Source organism: Onychostoma macrolepis, chromosome 18 (genome assembly GCF_012432095.1).
Source record: "Onychostoma macrolepis isolate SWU-2019 chromosome 18, ASM1243209v1, whole genome shotgun sequence".
NCBI lineage: Eukaryota > Metazoa > Chordata > Actinopteri > Cypriniformes > Cyprinidae > Onychostoma > Onychostoma macrolepis.
This window is the reverse complement of record NC_081172.1, coordinates 6,351,099-6,374,087: the sequence shown is the minus strand read 5'-3', so window position 1 is coordinate 6,374,087 and position 22,989 is coordinate 6,351,099. Positions and strand designations below refer to the sequence as shown.

Below are 22,989 nucleotides of genomic sequence, written 5' to 3'. Positions count from 1 at the left end.
ATCATTTCTGAGCCTGACCATATGAGGAGAGCTCTATATTACACACACACACACACACACACACACACACACACACACTTGTTGGTATTTGTGGTTTACGAGGACGTAATGGTTTTTGTACCGTACAAATTGTATATGCTATTGCCCTACACTAACCCTACACCTAAACCTACCCCTAATTACAATTATTTATTATTATGGAGGGGAAATTATTATTTTTTTATCAATTATCTATCATTTTTTCCTTCTATAATTATATATATTAAAAATGATAAAAGTCTGTATATTCTAGATGCATGCGTTTGTACCTCCTCCATATCCATGCCATGTTGAATGTACCATGTTACAGACGCCTGCAGTGATCGTGGTCTGCACTCCAGCAGGGTACTATTGTTCTCCACACCATATACCAGCTTTTCTGAGATGATCTGTTCTTCTGTAACACAAACATACCCACATACTGAACAGCCTAGTCTAATATATTCCTTTTAAGGTGATATTTTCAACACCGAACACAATCAACATCTTGCAACAGAATTCAAACTTGTGTCAACTGTTGACATTGTGTTTTAATTTTTATGTTCTCAAGTAAACACAGTCTTACATTCAAGAAATCCATACATTGAGTCTCATGGTGTCTAAGCACACAATCTGAATGCATCTTGTGAACAGATACTATCAGTATTCAAGGGATAGAGATTCTTTTATATTGCATTCAAAGGAGCTCAGGGGTACAGTTCTTCTACAGTTTTTTTTTCTTTCCCTTATGTGCTGTAAAAAAAAAAAAAAAAAAAAAAAGATTGACTGATTGATAGACTGAAAAAGCGCACTGACCCAAAACATTTGAATATTTTGTCACTAAATATATAAAACATTAAATATACAATATATATATATATATATATATATATATATATATAAAATTAAAATTATTTTAAAAGATTCAATCATTTAAAGTTTTGAATTTTTACTTTTTTCACATTATTAATACCTTTTAGCTTCAAATTGAACGTTTTAATGATATCAGAGCTTATATTTGAAGTAGGCTTGATTCAAGATGAAATGGAGAATAAGGAAATATTTCTGAAATAAGAAAACTGGGCCGTCACCGTCACAGGATGTCTTTCTGCTAAAGTAAAAGCACCATCTGCGCATAGAGCTTCAGAAACTCTCATTAACTGTACTTCGACCTCTTCAACTTTCACAGATCTCCTCTAATATCCACTGATCAATCTCCGGCCAGAACATACCGCTAAGCTGAAGCCCGTTGCACTGCTGAACCGCATTGCCATGGCGGACGTCTTGCCGTCTGAAGCGCCTAAAGAATAAAAGAGAAAAATGAGACATTGATATAACCCAGACACAGCCCGCAATGTCTGCCTGCAATTGTCATAATATCATCCTGACGCCCAAGGTGTGTAACAGCACAAGGAGGTGACAGAATTACAGTCAGACTCGCTCTGGTTTTTTTCCGTACTCTTTGAGTAATGACTATGACAGGCATTTGGTGCCTATTGTGCACGACTTGTCTGGCTTTGCATACAAAGTGAGCATGTGATGGGTATTAATATGGGCGAGAGGTGTTAGCATCAATCGCTAACAAGCTCAGACTGATGACCACACTGAGACAGCTGACAGGCCTTTGAGTCGGGATTAGGGAAACACTCCCACTCGGCCTTCGCTCCGATACGCTCGGCACACAAGCACACACGCGCTACCCTGCGGCTAAGTGAAACATCAAAAGAGCTCTCACAAAATTCACTCTCCAAGTTCACTGAGTGCACTAATGGAAACACTGGGTTGGAAAGCAAACAAGATTATGGTGCACATACACATTCTGACAAGCTAGAGACTGTAGACTAAAAAAAAAAAAGTTGCTTAATCAAGAAATGCATTAATAACATAATTTTGCAATGCAAGGCATGGAAATAAAACACATAATCTTTTCCAAATGTCAAGACGCCTACATTTTTTTATTATAAAAGCAATCTACAGTCTCAGTACTGTCAGTATATGCACTACCAGTCCAATACTTATATTTACAGAGCATTTGTATGCGTAGACCTGCCAAAAGTTATTTTAGTGTGTTTAAGATTAAAAGTTAAGAGGCATATGATGTAATGACTTCTACTAAAAGAGCTTTAAAAGGAAAAGATTGCCACCCTTGGAGAACATTAAAATCTACATTAACCTAAACAATTAAGAACAAATTATTTATTTGCTGTAAGCAATAAATCTATAAAATAACATTGGAATATTATTATAAATATTTATAAATAGTAGCTAATAAATGTACCTATTATTATTAACAATAACAACAATAATAATAATACTTTTAAATTCAATGGCGCTAAAAAGTATTTAAACCTTATAAATAAATAAATAAATTAATAAACAAACAAATAAATAAATACGAATATTATTGCATTACATGACAAAATCTCAAACCAGCAAATCTGCATTTATTTCATAAAAAAATGACAAAATAGTTGCATTAGGTTTCAAATAAAAGATATATTGTTCAAAATTAGCTATTTGGACACTTTCTAGTTGTGCAATTTCTACTTTTCATATTTTATGTAATGTGGGGGGAAGTCGTGGCCTAATGGTTAGAGAGTCGGACTCGTAATCCAAAGGTTGCGAGTTCGAGTCTCGGGCTGGCAGGGATTGTAGGTGGGGGGAGTGACTGTCCAGCGCTCTCTTCACCTCAATACCACGACTGAGGTGCCCTTGAGCAAGGCACCGAACCCCCAACTGCTCCCCGGGCGCCGCAGCATAAATGGCTGCCCACTGCTCCGGGTGTGTGTTCATGGTGTGTGTGTTCACTGCTGTACAGCACAAATTCCGAGTATGGGTCACCATACTTGGCTGTATGTCACTTCACTTTCACTTTCACAATTTTAAGTATAACTTAATCTGAATAATTCTAAAATAATTTTGTTATATGTATATATGTTTTATTATATATTATATATTATATTTCCTGTAAATTTGCTTTGGAACAATAGAGTGAAAAGCACCACCCAAAAAATATGACTTGACTAAATATAAGCTATACATTTACTATATATCTTTATGAAAGTGCTGGTACCTTTTTGTATACAGCCCAGCAGGGTAGTACCGAGAACATGTGAATCCGTCCCATGCACAGTAGGGGTCTCTGGCCAGGCAGCAGTCGGCGCAGGCTGAACCGTACAGCCCACACTGGTGCACACGGATCTGTGTTACACCCAGCTCAGAGCCCACGTACAGCTGTTGCTATGGAGATACAAACACTGCTGTCAACTGCTTTGTTACATGTGATGAATGCCATTATGTACAAATCACCACGTTAGCATAATGATGCAGATAAAATCATTCTACAACTATCTGTGTGCATTGTAAATAATACAATATATTACACTAATAACACAGAACAAAAGATGCTCATATTTGATTCATAATATTTACTAATGACTGCAAGAATGAATAATTAACTATGAAGCATCTGACTTGGTATAAATGCTGAATTTGCCATAGGTATCGAGATGATCACTCATGCATGAAAAGTTTACTCAATACCACCATCTCCAGGTGGGAAAACTACAGTCCTACAAGTCTTACTCGCTTGGTAGAAATGAGGATCTCTGTAATAGGAACAGGGACCTAGAATGAGAAGAAAAAAAGTGTTTAGTGTGAAGATTGTTTCCAACGGAAATGAAATGGTTTCAATATAAAGATAAAAAGTTACTCAAAGGACTTTTGATGACCTTGAAAACTTGCAATTCCTCCAGAAGAACTTCTTCAACTGTGTCGGCTTCTTTGTTGTAGATTGTGATAATTTTTAATACTACAGAATTATCTGGGTTAAAGAGAGAGATGATTATTATTTACTTATAAAATAAAATTTACTTATAAAATACATTTTATGTATTATTATTATTATTATTTTATCATTTATCATTTATTTTATATTTATCTTTTTTTTTTTTTTTTTTTGCAGAGTCTCTTATGCTCACCAAGGCTGCAATTATTTGATCAACAACAGAGTAAAGAGTGTAATATTGTGAAACATTTGTTCAATTTAAAATGTTTTCTGATTATTTAATATATTTTAAAATGTAATTCTTATAATGGCAAAGCTGAATTTTCAGCATCATTACTTCTCCATGTTTCAGTGTCACATGATCCTTCAGAAATCATTCTAATATGTGACCCTGGACCACAAAACCAGTTATAAGTAGCACAGGTATATTTGTAGCAATAGCCAACAATACATTGCATGGGTCAAAATTTTAAATTTTTCTTTTATGCCAAAAATCATTAGGATATTAAGTAAAGATCATGTTCCATGAATGTATTTTGTAAATTTCCTACTGTAAATATATTAAAACTTAATTTTTGATTAGTAATATGCATTGCTAAGAACTTCATTTGGACAACTATAAAGGCGATTTTCTCAATATTTAGATTTTTTTTGGACCCCCAGCTTCCAGATTTCCAAATAGTTGTATCTCGGCCACATATTGTCCTATCCAAACAAACCAGACATCAACGGAAAGCTTATTTATTATCAAATCTCAATTTCATCCCTTATGACTGGTTTTGTGGACCAGGGTCACATTAATGATTTCATGCTGAAGTAATATTTCTTATTATTATCTGTTCAGTATAATAATTATGTTGAACAGTTGAGCTGTTATTTTTTAATTTTTTTTTTTTTTTTGTAAAATTAAAACGCCTTTTCCTGTCACCTTTGAGAAATTGAATGCATCCTTGCTGAACAAAAGTATTATCTTCTTTCCAAAAAAAAAATAAAAAAATTATAATCTTACAAACTCCAAACGGTAGTGTATATCTTCTAAAATAATTGTCAACTTTTTAGAAATACATTAACTTATAGTTGGCCTTAAAGCTACAAAACTCCAATTTTGATTTTAGGGATTTTGTAGACTAGAAATCAAATAAAAAAATAATAATAGTTGACTTATGTTCCTTTAAAAGGCTAGGCATAAAAAATAAGCTACTGCAAATATTTAGTATGACACAAGCCACAATTGCATAAAGTCTATGACTGTGCAAATCAGGTGTAAAAGAAAATATAGGCACTAAAATTGAATACCAGTCCCTATGAAGAGAACATTGTAGTGTCCGTCCTCAGCCTCCACCCGGTCCACCGCCAGCTGTGTGAGTTTACGTCCTCCTTCAGTGTCCAGCAGAATGGGCCGCCTGTGAGCGGGCTGCACCGCCTGGAACATGAGGGGATGGGAACGCACAAAACGCAGGACCTCATCCGGATACTCCTTTGAACTGGAAAACTGGCCTCCGTTTATCTTACTGGCACACTGTGAGAGACCAAAATCGGCAAATATGAGTACAACATGAACAGAGTTCTCCAAGTCACGAAAGCCTTTCAGGTCGTTCATTTTGTTGCTCCTGATCTGCGAATAGCTCGCCCGCTTCTCGCTGCTATAACCTTTTAGAACAAGAGACTAATCAGAAATCCTGCGGTGCACGACTAAAGCTACCAAATTGCCTTTTAAAAGGTCAGCTGTCAGAGACATACTTTTTTTCATATGCTTTTCCAAAAGAATAACCGCACATGGAAACTGAAGAATTTCTGAAATGTGAACAATGGATGTACCCCGATTCTTCAATATGAGACAAGACACGACACACCAGAGAAAATGGCTGTGAATTACATGTCATTACTAACTATTGGAAACAAAGCTTACTCTTTTATCGGCTGGAGATAAATAGCCAGAGAAGGACATTAATCAGCACATATCAGATATAATTATAACTCAGACCACGGCAATTTAAACGCCTAGATTTCATAGTACCTCCGTAAGTGCTCGGTGTCAGGCATTAATGTTAAAGAATTGGCATGACACTCTCGAGGAGAATAGTGATGTGCACAGTCATGCTGAAAATAGACTCATCTGCCATGAGAGATTTTGTGCGGCTGAAGAAATAAGATCCAAAATTCAACATTCACTCAAAATTACGCCGTGTGTCAGAGGTGTAAACACAACACGCCGTGACATTTTGTACACTGGGATTTCTGATACAACAAAAAGATGACACAGAGAAAATATTACTCACCGATCCAGGTCGCGGGTAGGGGACCCTGCCATCGTACACCTTCCAGTGGTGGTCAGTTCGTTCTCGGTATGCAAAAGGCCCGTTAAACGCCGCACGGATGTCTTCCATGTTATACATGCACACTGCATATCCTTTAAAGACAGCACTGAGCGAAAAAAGAAAAAAGACAAAAAACAGATGAAGATATAAACTGAGAATATAAAAGTATGCATTGCTCTGTTCAGTTACACATGTGACCTCACTCACCTGGTGGTGCTAAACAGACCAAAGATCTCTGGATTTTTCTCATCTTTCTTCCGTAGCACGAACACATCCTCTAAAATAACACATAGATACACACAAAAAGTGTCATCATCAAATAAACCTGAATTTGTGCTACAGCATGTTGCTGGATCAATATCCTTTTTGGATACATTATTAATCAGTCAGTGCCTTCTGATTTAGAGTAAGGTTTAGGGATTGTTTAATAGGAAAGGATGTTAATCCAGGTGAATGAGAGTTTGAAATTCATTTCCTGGAGAAGATATTTCTCAACTTTTTTGGCAGCCGTGTGATTGTGAGAAGATTAATAAGACAAAACACCAAGAGGGTTCAAGTCTTAGGGAGAGCAAGAACTGATAAAAATGTGTATCTTGAATGCAATGCATGTCGCTTCATAAAATCATCTGCCAATTGCTTTAAAAAAAAAGTTTCTTTACACATCAAAGCCAAACAATACACCTGTAGTAACAAAATGATTGTATATTTGTAATTGTAAAATATAAATTTTGTAAAATATAACTGAATAACAAAAATGACAATGCCAAATAAATATATAATAGTCTCATCTTGCACTTTATATCTTTGGGGCAGATGAGGTGTTTAATAGGATGTCAGTGGAGAAACAAATGAGCTTTCATCTGAAAGTCAAAGGGCCCATCAGAGAGATCCTTCAAGATTACAAAGTTTGGTGAAGGTTAAACAGCACAGCTGATGAAATAGATTTAGATTTTCAATTCATACAGCTGGCTTATGCTGTGAGATCTATTGCAAATTCATCTAGATGGACAGATGGTTGGATGGATGGATACCTGATGAAATCTCTTTAGCAAAAGGCAAAATGTGAAGAGCAAAAACTGATTTATCAGCAGTTTTGCTCTAAGGCATATGATGAATAAAATCACTGAGCTGGAAGAAACGGCTCATCTGAGGCTAAAACTGCAGTTTTTCTTCTTTTTTGTGTGCTATTGTGACCATTTCAGTCAAGTGGCCCTACGTTGATGGATTCCAGATACTGCTCAGGACAGTGACTTCCTCTGTATATTTCCAACACAAGAGCTATAGCAAAAGTTGCATACTATCTTCTCTATAGACAGTAGTAAGCAATATTAGGGTATTGCATCACAAATATGTCAGAGCTAACCAGATGACATACTGTTTATGGTTCATTTTACAGCAGCTCAAACAGCAGAGCAAGGCACTAGCAATGCCAAGAACTGAAAACCTTCAATGCAATGTATGTCGCTTTGGATAAAAGTGTCTGCCAAATGCAAAAATGCAATTTTATTTGTATGTGTAAGTGCAAGCACATTTCATGTACAGTATGTATATGTGCAAGCTTTATGGGCTGATATCACACACAATCCCTTGCACTACAGAATAAGATGAGCCTGAGATGTTCAAAATGCTTCCAGTACACAACAAAAACACAATTTTAGACCTAGTACTGGTTATTTTCCATATCATAAGAAAGTAGAATGTCCCCTACCGAGCTCATCAAAGTGTGTGTCAATGCCGTTGGGTCCAGCCACTGAGCAGATCAAACGAGTCTTCAGGAAAGAGCTCCATCTGTTTACCAGCATCCTCTGACCACCCTGGTCATTCTGACAGCAGGGAAGAGATAAAAAGACACTTCATTTCACCTGACCAATGGGTGGTGCTGTCTTGCAGCACAAGATTTTGACAAAGACAAAAAGTAATTGGCCTGTGCTTGGCTGGTTATCTTCGGAAAATAATCCCATGCTGGTTGATGTTGTTATGGGGCACCATTATGGGAGCAAAAAAAAAACATTGTTTTTCATTGAAAACCATTCAAAAAAATGAAAATAAAAAACCTTGTGTATTTTGACTAAATAATATTTGCAAGCATTTCATTACATTATAATGTTTTGCCAGAAGTTGCTTATACTGTAGTTTCCCTGTCTGTTGCTTTTGATGTCACTGGATAGCCATAATGAAGCCACACAATCAGTGTTGACATCATTGGCATTTATGGGGGGAAAAAAAACTGTTTCCTATTAACCTTATGGGGTCCTTATAGGGGGTCCTGCATATGCTATTGAGATGAAGAGGAAAGCTACCTGTAAGTGAACACTTTCTTTAAAGGGCACCTATTATGCAAAATCCACTTTTACATGGTGTTTGGACATAAATGCGTGTTGGCAGTGTGTGAACACAACCACCCTACAATAATAAAAATCCACCCACTCCTCATTTTTTAATCCCCTTTAAACCAAGTCAGTCTCACTAGGCCTGCCGTTTTGATTCTCACGCAGTGTGACGTCACATTTCGGAGGGCGGGGCCACGGTGGCTGATTGACAGCCCTGCATTGCTATAGTTTCCGCCCTCAGCGGTTACGCTGTCCTTCATTTTCTCCGCGCTCGAGCAGCTGTAACGTCAACAATGTCTCGCAAGCAATCCTGGTGCTCTGTGTTTGGATGTAACATAAGAGTCTTCATTTTCTCCCAACTTCTGAGCTGCTGAGGACGCTGTGGATTACTTAAATTTTTCAAGGTAATGCCAGATTCATTCGGTAGCGCGGTCGCGCGGCTTGGTCGATTGATCCACGCCGATGACAGGTCAGTGCGGCGCGAGCTCTGTAACAACCAGTGATGGGAATAACGGCGTTATAAATAAACGGCGTTACTAACGGCGTTATTTTTTTCAGTAACCAGTAATCAAACGAATTACTGTTTCCCCCGTTACAACGCCATTACCGTTACTGACAATAAAATGTGGCGTTACAATATTATATTATGAGAATTACATTTTTCAGTTCATCTGAATGGATGCGCAGTGTAGCTGTATTTGACGTACCATAAACTCTAGTGTGGAGGCGCACTACTCGCAGTCGCTTTCTCTCACATACACGCACGCAAAGAAAGATACAGAGCAAGAGAGTCTTTCATAACATGCAGAATTGACGCGCTACATGTAAACGATATTCTTTGTTGTATTTTCCTGTCAAAATAACGGAGTTCCTTTGGAATTCTTCAGCTTTTAAGAACTGCCGGTTTCTCTGGTAGTGGGCGGAACTAATGCGCAAACGACAATCTCATTGGCTGGCGCTCACCTATTATCGTCCCTGTTTTGATTTCAGCAAATCAATTCGAGCAAACGCAGACAGCGTGATTAATATTCATGAACCCAGCAGCTCATTAATCCTTAGTGCGTTTTATATTGATGACAAATATGCATTCATACTTGGTTATTATAATTACTAAAGTTCTATCATATAATATTAAATTATCATAATATTATATTATAATGACTGACTGATACTAAGTGTCAGTAGATAAATAGTGTAGATTAATGTACAATGTTTTATAATAATAATTTATTATTTTTAGTGTCCATTTTATTAATTTAACATACCGGTATTTAATATTGGGGGCATCCAAAGTTATTTGACATTTGAAATTTAAAAAAAAAAGTAATGCAATAGTTACTTTCCCTGGTAATTAGTTACTTTTATAATGATGTAACTCAGTTACTAACTCAGTTACTATTTGTGAGAAGTAACTAGTAACTATAACTAATTACTTTTTTAAAGTAATGTGCCCAACACTGGTAACAACACGCTGTTTCGTTCCACTTTCAGTGCATTTGACTTCCCATATGTACGGATGAACACTGGTTCTCTCGCTCTCAGTTATGTTGCCGCTACCGGCTGTTTATTGCTGTAGATATGCAATGCAGAGAGACATATACGCGACGCCCTCTTCTGGAGATGGGGCAGGAATATGCAGCTCATTTGCATTTAAAGCCAAACACTCCAAATCAGCCCTTTTTTAGACACACCCCAAAAATGACATTATCCAGCTGTTATAATAAATGATCTGTGGGGTATTTTTGGCTGAAACTTCACAGACACATTCTGGGGACACCCAAGGCCAATATTACATCTCGTAAAAAGGGGCATAATAGGTGCCCTTTAAGCATTATAGATCATGCATTTGAACGCTAAACAAGACTAATTTGATTCAAAGATCTAACCAAGCATGTTTTTGGTTTCATACCGCACAGACTCTGGCCACTCTGGTGTAAACGGCTTTGTTTCCTCCTTCCATGTTGGCCACTCGTTCCGTGAAGAAGTAGTAGACCTTATCATCAGCAGGATCGTCATTGTCAGGGATCACTGCCGAACCCACAAACTTGGGCTCTAGGAAAAAACAATAATAAAGAGATATGGTTAGAATTACACAGAAACACACACTTGTATATACTGGTAAAAAGTATACTGGTATGTTTTTGAAAAAAGCTTCTTTTGCTCACAAAGGTTGTATTTATTTAATCAAAAGATACAGTAAAATTTTTTGGAAATATTTCTACAATTTAAAATACAAGTTTTCTATTTTAATACATTTAAAAAAAAAATCTCTCTGATGGCAAATCCAGATTTTCAGCATTATCGTTCTTGTCTCATAATCCTTCAGAAATCATTCTAATATGGGGATTTGCTGCTCAGGAAGCAATTATTATTATAGCTAAAAACACTGCTTAATATTTATGTATAAACTATCAATTTATAAATTATTATTGGTGCTCAATTATTAACAATGATTCTTATTATCAATCTTGAAAACTGTTTGTTGCTGCTTAATATTTATACACTACCACTCAAAACACATTTATTTAGCAAGGATGCATTCAACTGATCAAAAGTGACATTACAGACATTTATAATGTTACAAAGGATTTCTATCTCAAATAAATGCTGTTTATTGAACTTTCAATTCATCAAAGAATCCTAAAAAATGATCACGGTTTCCACATAAATACTAGAATGATCATTATTCCTAAGAATCATGTGACACTGAAGACTGGAGTAATGGATGCTGGAAATTCAGCTTTAACATGCAATACAAAATGTAAGATATAAATCTGTCATTTTAATGTGCAAAATGCATTTGCCTTATATAATCAAATATGAATAAACCCACTATCTTATTATACAGTGTGATCCGCATGTTGGAGGCCAATGCAGTTTTGTGCAGTGAATGTGAGTGGGATTAGATCTTCAGCGCTCCATGAGTCAGCAGCGAGAACACTTAACACCATTCAAAACATGAACAGAACTCAACCCCAGACTACTGAGTGCACACAGAAAATGTAAAAGTCTCCATGGAGTCGTGCACTACGCTCTGCATTATGCACTCGAATGTTATCGAGCAGATGACCTAAGGATGTGATGGTATTTGACCGTGGTTTATTATGTCTGAATGGATGTTAGAGAGATGGATGGTACGTGTCAAACACCTCGCTCTCGGTCTCTCTGTATGATTAATGCATCACAGCAGGGGTCGGAATCACATGTGAGAAGTGTGAGAGAATGCCATATTTTTTAACATCTGTCTGACACACTCAGGCTATCTTCAGAATGAATACAAAAGCTTAATTCATGCATCATCCAATCAGAATTTAAGTCAGCACTATCTGTTCTTAAATGCACATTCTGACAATTGTTAAAGATCATCTATGCATTCTGTCCACATATACAGTTGGATTCTGTGCATACTGCAGAAATAGCAGTAGTAGTATTGTAGTACTCCATTGTGAATATATTTTCAGTCACAGTTGGCGTGGAGCTGATGTGTTAACTGCACCTACAATGAGGCCACAAGCCTTGCTACAGTGATACGCATGGTAAAAGCATCACTCTCGCTGCTCTGGGCTGAAGGCCAGATCTCTCGTACGGCTGCAGGAGGAGATATACAGCAAAGGGAAGCATTAAACCGGCTCACAGCAGGATGCCGCAGGCCTCTCTAAACCACACACAGGATGAACTGTACATCAGTCTTGAATTCTACTTTATTGCTCTGTTTGATTCTATGTATGCACATTTGTGTGTATGATTGTTTTTTATCCAGTAGCTATATGCTGCCGTTGAAAAGTTTGGGATCAGTAAGATTTTATATTGTGAAATATTATTGCAATTTCTAATATTGCTTTCCTATTTTAATATACTTTCAAATAGAATTTATTTCTGTGACACAGCGCTGGATTTTCATTATTCAGTACTCCAGTCTTCAGTGTCACATGATCCTTCAGAAATCATTCTAATATGCTGATTTATTATCAGTGTTGTGCTGCTTAATATTTTTTTGGAACCTGTGATACTTTTTTCTTTGATTTTTTGAAGAGAAGAACAACATTTATTAAAAATAGTTTTACTATCTCTTAAGTCTTTACTATCACTTTTTATCCATTTAATACATCCTTGCTGAATAAAAGTATTAATTTCTTTAAAAAAAAAAATAGAAAATTTGCTGACCCCCACATTTTTGAATAGTAGTGTATATTGTAACACAAAAGTTCTATTTTGAATAAACACTGTTCTTTTTAACTTTTATTTATTAAAGAATCCTGAAAAAAAGAAACCACAGGTCCCAAAAAATATTAAACAGCACAAATGTTTCCAACACTGATTAAAAATCAGCTGGATCATGTGACACTGAAGACTGGAGTAATGATGCTGAAAATTCAGCTTTGCTTCACAAGAATAAATAATATTTTAAAGTATATTAAAACAGAAAACTGTTACTTTAAATTTCTATAATATTTAACAAAAATATATATGTTTTTTCTTTCTTTTTTTCCCTTTTTTTAACAAATAAAAGCCTCATAAAAAGTGCATTTCCATTTTAATTAGCTTTATTGTAAATTATGTTTATAGAGACATGTGTTGTAAATAATAAAACACATTTCAAATAAATAAATATTTAAATAACTAATCAAAAATGATTAAATAAATTAATAAATAGTACAGCACTATAGTGCATAGAAGAAGAAAAAAACATAGTAATGCAATGTAATATTTCTTTCAATGTAATCCAATTTCTAAATAATATGTTATACATATTAATAACATTAATTTCTGACAGTAGAAATTGGGTCATTATACATGAAAATATATAGCTGCATTTCAAACTTTAAAATACACATTTTTGGAGGTCCATGTTATCTAAAAAACCCTGGTGTAAATAACTACTAGCTTCACTGTTCAAATTATGTGTGGTTTGTAGATTGACAAGCTCAGTTTCAAAGCTCAGTTTTCTTTTTGGAGAAGCCAGTTGACCAAAGAAGAAGAAGAACAACAACTTCTTGAGGACAACAGGGGCCTGAAATAAGCCTGGCTTATTTGGTAAACTTGTTTTATGAAACAGGCCCCAGGAAGCATTATCTGCAACACAAAGTGCTTGTATTTTCAACAGTTTTCTCTCACCATTCAGCTGCTGTCTGTCACCCACTTCAGTCCTAATGAAACTGCGGTTGCCTAGACGATATAGAGCGGCATCATTCTCCCAATAATCAGTGTACAAGCCAACAAACAACTCCCCACCTGTCAATCAAACATGATTTAAGGAGAGAGAGGGGGGATTAAATCAGTATTATGGAATAAAATTGAGAAATGCTTATTGGATTATATTTTTTGTCGAGTGTTTATTCAGTTTCAATATATTAACTTAAAGAAAAATCTCACTTAAAACTGGTAAGTCTTAAATCAGTTCAGTAATGTTACGATTTCATATTTCACATGACATTTTCAATAGTATACATCAACAATTAATGGCAAACATTGCATTCCTAAACACTTAAACAAATGCATAACAGCTCTGGTAATGTGTTTGTCATATATTGAGATACCACTAGGTGGCACCGCAGACACTGTAAATAACTGCGTCGCTTTCACCAGTGAGTAATAAATCCTGAGGTAAGTCACGAAGTAATGATTTAAAGGGCAATATCAATTTAGCATCTAAACATTCTTTATTATGAACGATCCTGATGCTGGGCCGGCTGGGAGAGGCTAAATTAATAACCCAGCTGAAAACAGTCTGCAGCTGCAGTCAGAGAGGAAGTCATCAAATTCATCTCTCAATTTCCCTTCAATCAAATCCCTGCTGCCGTGTGAATGAGCGGGAGCTGAAGTGTGTTATGAAGAGCTTTCATGCTCGGTGGCCCCTGGCTCAAAATGCACTCGCTTCCTTTCAAAACTCAAGAACACACACATTCTGAACATCAAGATGAAAAGGAGAAGGGGAGGAAGCTACAGAAAAATAAAGACGTAAAGGGAAGAAAGATATTTGGATGTCAACAAAAGGAGGAAAAGTCTATTAAAGGATGGAGGACTGGAGGAGAGGTTATTCTGTAGAAAGATTCAGGAATGGATGAATGCTTACGGTACATAGTGGATGCTGAAGGGCTGTTGGGATGGAATGGACATCTTCCTCTGCCACTCTCTATGTGATCAGACTCCAACCTGAACTCTCCTTCCTGCTGGAACAGAAACACACATTTAACAAGCTAAATAAATACAATAATAATTATAATAATATTATATATATATATATATATATATATATATATATATATATATAATTTATGAAGATTTTTTATATAATAATGAATGAATGATAATAATAATGAATAATAATATTAAAGTTGTTCTTTGTTGAATAAAATACAATTTATCTATCAAGAACCTTTTATAAACAGTGAGTAATAAAAATATTTTTAAAAATAATAATATTTTAATAAAATACAATTTATCTATCAAGAAGTCATAAATAGTGGAGTAATAAAATTATATTTAATAATAATAATAACACCAATAATGTTGTTCACTAAATAACCTACGAATTACATACGGCAATTGTAATTGTAACAGTAGTATTAAATCAATCAATCAGCTGGTTTAACAGAAAAATTAGGTAATACATTTGTTATTCCATCAAAAATAACATTTTAATGACATTTTCACACTCAAAATATCATCTGTTATCGTCACCAGCATACGTTGTGTTTGTGTAATAACAATACTACAAATAAAAAATAAATATATACATACATTTATTGTTTATTAAGAACTTTTCATGAACACAATGCTTTTCAGACTAATAAAATTTAATTTACTAACTATTCTAAATATACTAATTTGTATATTGTATATTGTAATTTTATATTGTAAACATATATTATTGGCCTAAGTAAAACATGATTTGGATGATTTATTGATGTTTCAAGTATTAGTATAGCAATAACAATAATTGTTGTTTGTTATTTCTTTGATCATCTTTAATGATTATAATAAATTAATAATCAATCAATCAAATCAATCAGCCAGCTTATTTAACAGAATTTTTTTTTTCTAATGACAATATTCCCACTCAAAATGTCACCTGTTCATCACCAGCATAGGTTGTGTTTTTAAATGCTTGAGCATGAGATCCCCAGCATGACTTGCTGATATGCTGGTGTCCCCTCTAGGTTCCTAAAAAGCTTAACCAGTGAGAGCTGGTCAACCAGCTGCAACAGAAAGATCATGCTGGTCGAGCAGCTTCATTATTAGTTTTGCTGATGAACAGCATGGAGAGTCATGCTGGTGTAAGCTGGTATTTTCAGCAGGGTAGACAAAATAGAAATCTGACACTGCAAAGTCTGCAGTTCTTAGCATTGCAGCAAGAAAAAAAAGAAAGAAAAACAGTGAAAATAATCAATCAGCCTGCGGGCAACTAGCATCATAGAGTATAATGTATTAACACATCAGTATCAGTGTATATTACAGTAGCTTTTCATCAAATAACGCACAGCCCTTCACTGCATTCCCTGCAGTCTCAGGGGAAATATAACATCCAGGTGAAGCAATGGAGGGTAAAATGAGATTGGAGCACACACATCCAAGTCCTTCCCCACATGAAAAGCCCTTTGAAGAATCACTTTCTCTCTACCGTTACTGCAAAGCTCACTTTTACCAGAAGGTGACGGTATAAGCCGTGCAACATGTGTCACAGAACAGGCTTTCACGAGCTTGATTTATGTTCTCACACCGTGTGATCCCGGAGAAACAAACCCCAGACATGTAACACCAGTCTATCCATCATTTTCTGTCTTAGGATTGTTCTTCTACTCTTTCCGCAGGTAGACATTTTTTCCGATCATTACTTCATATGAAGCAGGAATGGAAATAAATCCTTAGCCAAACCCATAACTTCAGTTTCATTTTATGAAGCGTGCTGTTACATGGAGAATTTATTGGTATAAATCATAAAGGTTGGCTGTGGTTGACGTGCTGGTTTATGCTGAGGGGCCGTAAGTTCCTTTGCGAACGTACAAATCTTACTTAACACAGTCTTGTGATCACCAGACAGATAGCATCAGGGCTTGTGGCCAGCACACATGGTTGTGAATGTGCATCTGTTCAAGCAGATGATGTGCCTTAAGTAACATTTGTGGCATAGATGAGATGAAACAGATCGAGATTCACATGAAAATCAGCACACCTTACGGCTGATGAGTCAAAAACACACAAACTCACATGCACACCTTGTGGAAGGACACATGGTTTGGATTTGCATGAGGTTTGGTGATCGTGTTGCATATTGTCAGGAGGACTGAAATGTTAGGTGAGAGATCACCTGAAACTGACAGCCACAGAATACCAAAAATGAGTGTTGGTGGACCTCAGATGATGCTAACCCTGGAACAACATATAAAACTACCAAATTTTGCTTAATCGCAACATTTAATCGCAATCGCAACATATAATCATTGCAGTTAATAGTGCTCACCGTCTGTTTGATTACATGTAATTTGTAACTAACTGCATTATTTTTACTCTACATTTCTGCCATAGTCACCACTAATAACCTACTCCTGAATATAATGTAGCAACTTAAAATTTTCAGTAAAGCTGCTTTGCAACGATTTGTATCGTGAAAAGCGCTATACAAATAAACTTAAATTGAATTGAACTAGTGATGTGTGCAAAGGGCTGCTTCAAAACCAAGTGAACTGCAAACTGGTAGTGTAAAAAAAACCTTTTTAAACCTGTCAAAATCAGCTTTTATCAAGCCATTCTAGTCCATGTTGCTTTAAATGCTAATGAGCTCTGCTGACCCCGCCCCTCTCTTCTGTGGGGTGACGAGCAGTACTGTTTACTTTAGCTGCGAAACTGGCTAACTAGCACGTTATTAGGAAAGATGATTTGCAAAAATTCATTAAAAAAAAACTTTATATTCACTTCTTAAGTAAAAAAGTGAATATACTAATTTAGGATTAAGTAACGTTAATCCTCTGCGTCTTCAGCGGCTCAGATGTCGGGAGTTAATGACGACTGCTATATTCATTATTACATCCAACAACTAAACATTTCAATCGCTTAATCTGAGACATCTTGTCTTCCCCTGCACCGGAGTCGACACAATGGTGGCTGATGACAGCTCACTAAAGCCCCGTTCACACACTAGCAGCGACTTTTGTCAGTGCATGTCGGCAGGGGCTAGTGGGCGTTCCCACTACTGGTTGCCTTGACAGCGAATCAGGTTTCTTGCTGCTAAGTACAAACATTTTGGAGGCAAAAGACTATATAGAATCTAAATCTAAATTAAATCCGTACATACAAACAAAAATTTATGAGAAACAGAGCCTACTTTCTTCCATTGCATATGTTTATCTACGGCTGAGAGGAGAAAAATCACATGAGCTCTACCGTCTTTTTTCCTATTGGCTGTCGCCAAAAAAAAACACTGGGTGGATTTTTATCATTATAGGATGGATGTGTACACACACTTCCAACACAAATTTATGTTCAAACAACTTGTAAAGTGAATTTTGCATCCGATGACCCCTTTAAGCATAGTTCTATGAATACATAATTATTTCTGAGCTGCTACATGGTGTCTAACAGGTCTGTTCAAACTGCTCAAGCAGAAGAAAAAGTTTGTGGAAATCATTACAGCAGAAAAATTTAAGCAATGTCTTAAACGCCCAATTATATGTACTTACAAGTTATAAACCAAAGATAATAAGACAATTATAAAACAATTATAAGAAATTATACACAGTTAACAAGTAAAAATACACTGCACACACAAATACCTATCGAGCTATTTTAATTTGACTTAACTTTTTAATCATTTTTAAAATGGAAAGAAATGAATTTATATAAATGGTATTCATTTTGCCTTATCTTGCATTATATTCTCTGTGAAAAAGGAGTGTGCTTAATTGTACTAAATGTGCACTTGTAGTGGATTTCAAATCGTAAAAGTATATTTTAAAAACTGCAGATAAAGTGCACTTTATAAAAATGTCAAATTAAAAAAGCTGTACTATTAAGTGCATTTTAAATAATTGTTTTAATCTTTTGCAGTGCTTTAAAGAGGTACAATTATTTTGATTGACTAACATATTAAAGCATATGTAAAGCACTTGATTACAGTGTTAGCTGATATATTTTAAATGTGCAAAATTGCAACGTCATCAATACAGATGTATAGCTAAAATATATATTTAAATAAATGGCATACCATAAATGCTTGTCAGTACATTCGGCAGTACACTTATTTAAGGGGATCAAAAAAGAACTCTAAAGCTGAAGAAGTTCAGCTAATTGCATTTAATTTACTTTCAGCCTTCTTTGTAGCTCAAAAAGTAGAGCATGACACTAGCAGCACAAAGGTCGTGGATTTTATTCCCAGGGAAAAGAAGAACTGATAAAACATACATTGAATGCAATCAAAGTCAGTTTGGAATAAAAAAATTAAAAAAAGAAGAGAGAAAAAAAAAACATCATGCCAAATGGTAAATTTAAACTATTATATGTTACATGTTATATTATATTATATATTAGGATGCTCACTATGTTTCAGAACAGCATTTTATATGTTTATTCTGTTAAGATGTGAGCAAGGTATGATGTGGGTGTATTAGTATATAAGTATGTGTAAAGCCCATGAGAAAAAGCAGAGCTTTGGTGAAAGAGGAGACAGTGAGAGGGAACAGTGTGCTGTGATGTGTCAGGTGATGTGCGTATGGGCACAGAGGGCCGGAACGGTGCTTAGATTCCCGATATTAGAGAAGGAATGCATGCTGGGCCGTTCGCCTACGGGTACGTGTACTCGCATCTCACTCGCTCTCTCCGGTTCTGCTCTGTGTCTCTGTAGCTTTATCAGTCTTTCCTGTCATCATAGCTACATCTGCAACATGTCATCCCAGCACTCCAGGGCCGAGTGTGTGTATAATTGTGCAGGTATGTGTATCCATCTTTGTCGTCATGTGTATATCTGAATGTACAGCCCATATCTTACATGCACGGATGCATATGTGTCTCGTATGAGTCTCATTAATGTCTCCGAGTGTTTAGGGTGTAGCTGTTCCAGACTGAGGCGTGTGCTGGAGGCCTGCAGCTCAGCGCTGGAGTTATCAGGCACCCCGCTGAAGCCTGTCTCCTCTAATTAAACCCTCTCTGATCTCCTGCCTATGGCTCCCATAACGCCCGTGGCTCTCTCCTTCACCTCTGGAGGGTCAGGGAGCCAAAAGTGCTTCCTATTCCCAGCCATGAGTGCCGATCTCTGAACCTAGTTGGGATAAAAAGCGGGAACGAGGTGAGAAGGGAATTATCCATCCTGAAACCTCCCAAAGATTGAACAAATTTTTTTTTTTTTTTGAAAGAAAGCCTGTAGGCAGCCTGCCACAATCCAGATTCTCGGTTTCCTTCAAATAAACGTCTTGTCTTTGCTCTTTTCTTCTTGCCTGTTCCTTCAAATAAAGCTTGCTTCTCTATGATTAGTCACTCTGTAATTTGACTGGGGCTCTCCTGGGAGGATGGAGATGTTTGTTTTCGCCTGTCTGGATGTTTGGTTGGAGATTTTAACAGAGTGAGAATGATAAAACTTCCCGTCGCACACAGTAAAACAAACTCTGTCTGTCTCTCTGGAGACCAGGCTTTCACCACAGGCGGTTGGAGGAGTGTTAAAGTTGCTTCAGAAAGAAAGTGCAGTCAGGAGTACTTTTTGTCACTTTTACATTATTATTGTTGGGGTTTTGCCTCTTCGTTAGAGAGATAGTTGGGAGAATGACAGGAAGTTGTTGGAGAGAGAGAGAGAGAGAGAGAGAGAGAGAGAAAGAGGAAAGCAAGTGATCGAGATACGTTGCAGACTGGACTCAAACCTGCATCACCTACATAAGCAAAATGTCAGCATGTAAATGGTTAACACAAATTAGGATGAAAAAGTCTATAAATGCACCACTTATGGTATATACACTATATACCATAAGTGGTGCGTTTACAGACATAAATTTTGATCAAAGTGAAAATGTGATCAATGATTTGTACATACAGACAGATCGACTAAACATTTTTTTCACAATGACAAAATTTTAAGGTGGTTTAATCTACCTTTATACTGAATCATTAACTGCCATCAACAAATTTCAACAAACCTCCAAAAACAACAATAAGCTTATGGCCTTAAATTTTGAAAAGCAAATAAGACATTTTAATAAATTAAGGGTGTGTTGACCAGAGTTATTTTAGTATCATTTATATAATAATACAGTGTTCATTAATATTTTGGATTAGCTTTTAAAGTATATCCTCACTTTTAAATTTAATTTTAGTCAATTTGTTATGTACTTTTGTCATTTTTATTAGTTGTGGAATCATTAATTCTGTTTAGCTTTAATTTAGTTTTATTAATTTTTTTTTTTAAATTTTATTGAAAATTTTCATCTAATGTTTATGCTTTATTTCAATTAACAAAAACAATTTTGTAAGTTTTAGTTAACTGTTTTAATTAACAACCTGTAAAATTGATCTTAATATGTGCTCTAAGTTCAAATGAAGTCGTGAAATGACATGCTGGAGCTTTAGTGCTCTTATGAGAGATGCAAGCCTGATACTGATGTATTAAAATGAGCATGCTAAGCATGAAAACCTTCAACTTTTCCACACTGCAGTGCAGATGTAGGTCACAATGTTCAGTCTCTGCCTCTCTAAACCACCAGATTTTTAAAATTCCTTATAACGATAATACAATTCCATATGCTTTTAAATATGTCTTTCCTTCCGACTGCAAACGGCAAAGTTTCAGCAAGCTGAATACCAGCTACCACGTTATCAGACAGCCCTCCAAACCAAAAGAAATGCGCTCCAAAACCTCACGGTGACACACAGCATCTGGATCTTATTACAAATCAAAGATATCAGAACTCAAAACACGACCAATGTTTTAGTGTCTTGAGATGTTAAGCGCTTTAACTTGTTACCACTCTGGCTGGTTTCAATTATCGCAAGTCTCTCTGCACGACTCAAGCATGTGTGGAATACAGTGAGAGTGACAGTCACAGACTGCAGGGTAGTTTCCAGTATGGTCTCTAGTGACAAACAACAGCACAACACTGGACACAATTCATCCGTGAGTCACTACGACACATTCCTCAGAAGACAAACAGGACCTCCTCAAGACGTTTTTCTGGAATATAAGACAGAAAGAGGACAGAAGGCAACACTGGAGCTACAGTCTGCTTCCTATACAATAAAAAGCTTCAAAGATGTTGCGGTCACTGAGACATCTCTGAACTTTGTTGTCAACAACTGTGATTAACACTACGTTTTTAAAACATACCAATTCCATCATGTTTGTTCACCTTAAAACTTTTAACTTTGAAAAACAAGAGGGTTTCAGTGATATTTTTTTTTTCATGTTTTCCAATAAAAATCTAACCATCCTTGAAATAAGATGAATTTACTTTTTACTTTTTTTTTTTTTTAATTAAAAAAAAGTTAAATTAAAAAAAAAATGTTAAATTTTAACACAATTTTAAAAATGTGTTTTCTATTTTGACACATTATAAAATATAATTTATTCCAATGAAGGAAAGCTGAATTTTCAGCATCATTATTATCATCTTTTATTATCAGCTGATTTGCTGGTCAAGAAACATGTCTTATTATTTTCAATGTTGAAAACAATTGTGCTGCTTAATATTTTTTTGTGGAAACCATGGTACACTACCATTCAAATATCTTGGTTAAGTTTCCCCCTTTTTTTTAAAACTCTAAATAGATCAAAAGTTACAAGAGACATTTATAATGTACAAATTTATAATTTATATCATTAACATTATAAATATAATGTAACGTTTCAAATAAGTGCTGTTCACTGATCTTTATATCAGTTTCCACTAAAACTCTTTTCAACATTGATAATTAGAACAATTATGAATAACTTAGCAATACATTTAGATAAAAAAAGTAATTACACAATATCCCTTTTTTTTCATATACTGTATCACTATTTGATAAGATTCAAAGACGGTTATGAATTGTTTTATTTAACTTACTGCCCTGTTATGATGTTACGTATTACGTATATTATTTATAATATTTAAAATATATGAAAAAAAAACAACAACACTGATTTAAGATGATTTTGTTTGCCACAGCAGAAGACGATTTACCTCTGTTCCTTGGCCCACTCTGATGTAGGCACACACTGGGCTGAAGGCTCCAGTCCCACATGCTAACAGGTGGGTGCTGTTATAATGCTGCACCAGCTTAATGTAGTTTGCACACTCTGGCTGTGAGAGAGGGACAGAGAGAAAAATAGAGATAAAGATATAAAGAAAAGAACACTTTTAACACTTTTCAAGATAAATACTCAAGCCATGTAACAGGATATCACTGTGTCATATATACTGTACAGGATGTATAACAGATTTACCTTCTCTCTGCCCTGCATTAAACAATCCCCCACCTGCTCCTCAGAGATCGGCCAGTGAATCTAAAACAGAGAAACAAGCGCATTAGTTCTGGTCATGTTGTTCTGGCACAGAAATGTGCTTGCTGTTCTTGGCTGAAC

General features: G+C 35.7%; 1 protein-coding gene across 2 annotated transcripts in view; it reads right to left on the bottom strand.

Moving 5' to 3' along the window:
• Window positions 1–22,989, bottom strand: part of sema3e (sema domain, immunoglobulin domain (Ig), short basic domain, secreted, (semaphorin) 3E) — a 43,085-nt gene that overhangs the window by 4,707 nt on the left and 15,389 nt on the right. Inside the window, exons 3-16 of one of the 2 annotated variants that reach the window (XM_058752164.1) lie at window positions 22,852–22,911; window positions 22,589–22,708; window positions 14,527–14,623; window positions 13,569–13,685; window positions 10,363–10,505; window positions 7,832–7,946; window positions 6,331–6,400; window positions 6,085–6,229; window positions 5,102–5,324; window positions 3,750–3,841; window positions 3,604–3,645; window positions 3,092–3,258; window positions 1,251–1,318; window positions 309–436 (exon numbers count right to left, since the gene is read on the bottom strand). In XM_058752164.1, coding sequence (XP_058608147.1) covers window positions 309–436; window positions 1,251–1,318; window positions 3,092–3,258; window positions 3,604–3,645; window positions 3,750–3,841; window positions 5,102–5,324; window positions 6,085–6,229; window positions 6,331–6,400; window positions 7,832–7,946; window positions 10,363–10,505; window positions 13,569–13,685; window positions 14,527–14,623; window positions 22,589–22,708; window positions 22,852–22,911 — 1,587 coding nt within the window. The remainder of the gene's footprint in view (window positions 1–308; window positions 437–1,250; window positions 1,319–3,091; window positions 3,259–3,603; window positions 3,646–3,749; window positions 3,842–5,101; window positions 5,325–6,084; window positions 6,230–6,330; window positions 6,401–7,831; window positions 7,947–10,362; window positions 10,506–13,568; window positions 13,686–14,526; window positions 14,624–22,588; window positions 22,709–22,851; window positions 22,912–22,989) is intronic. The other variant, XM_058752165.1, reaches the window with a different exon arrangement.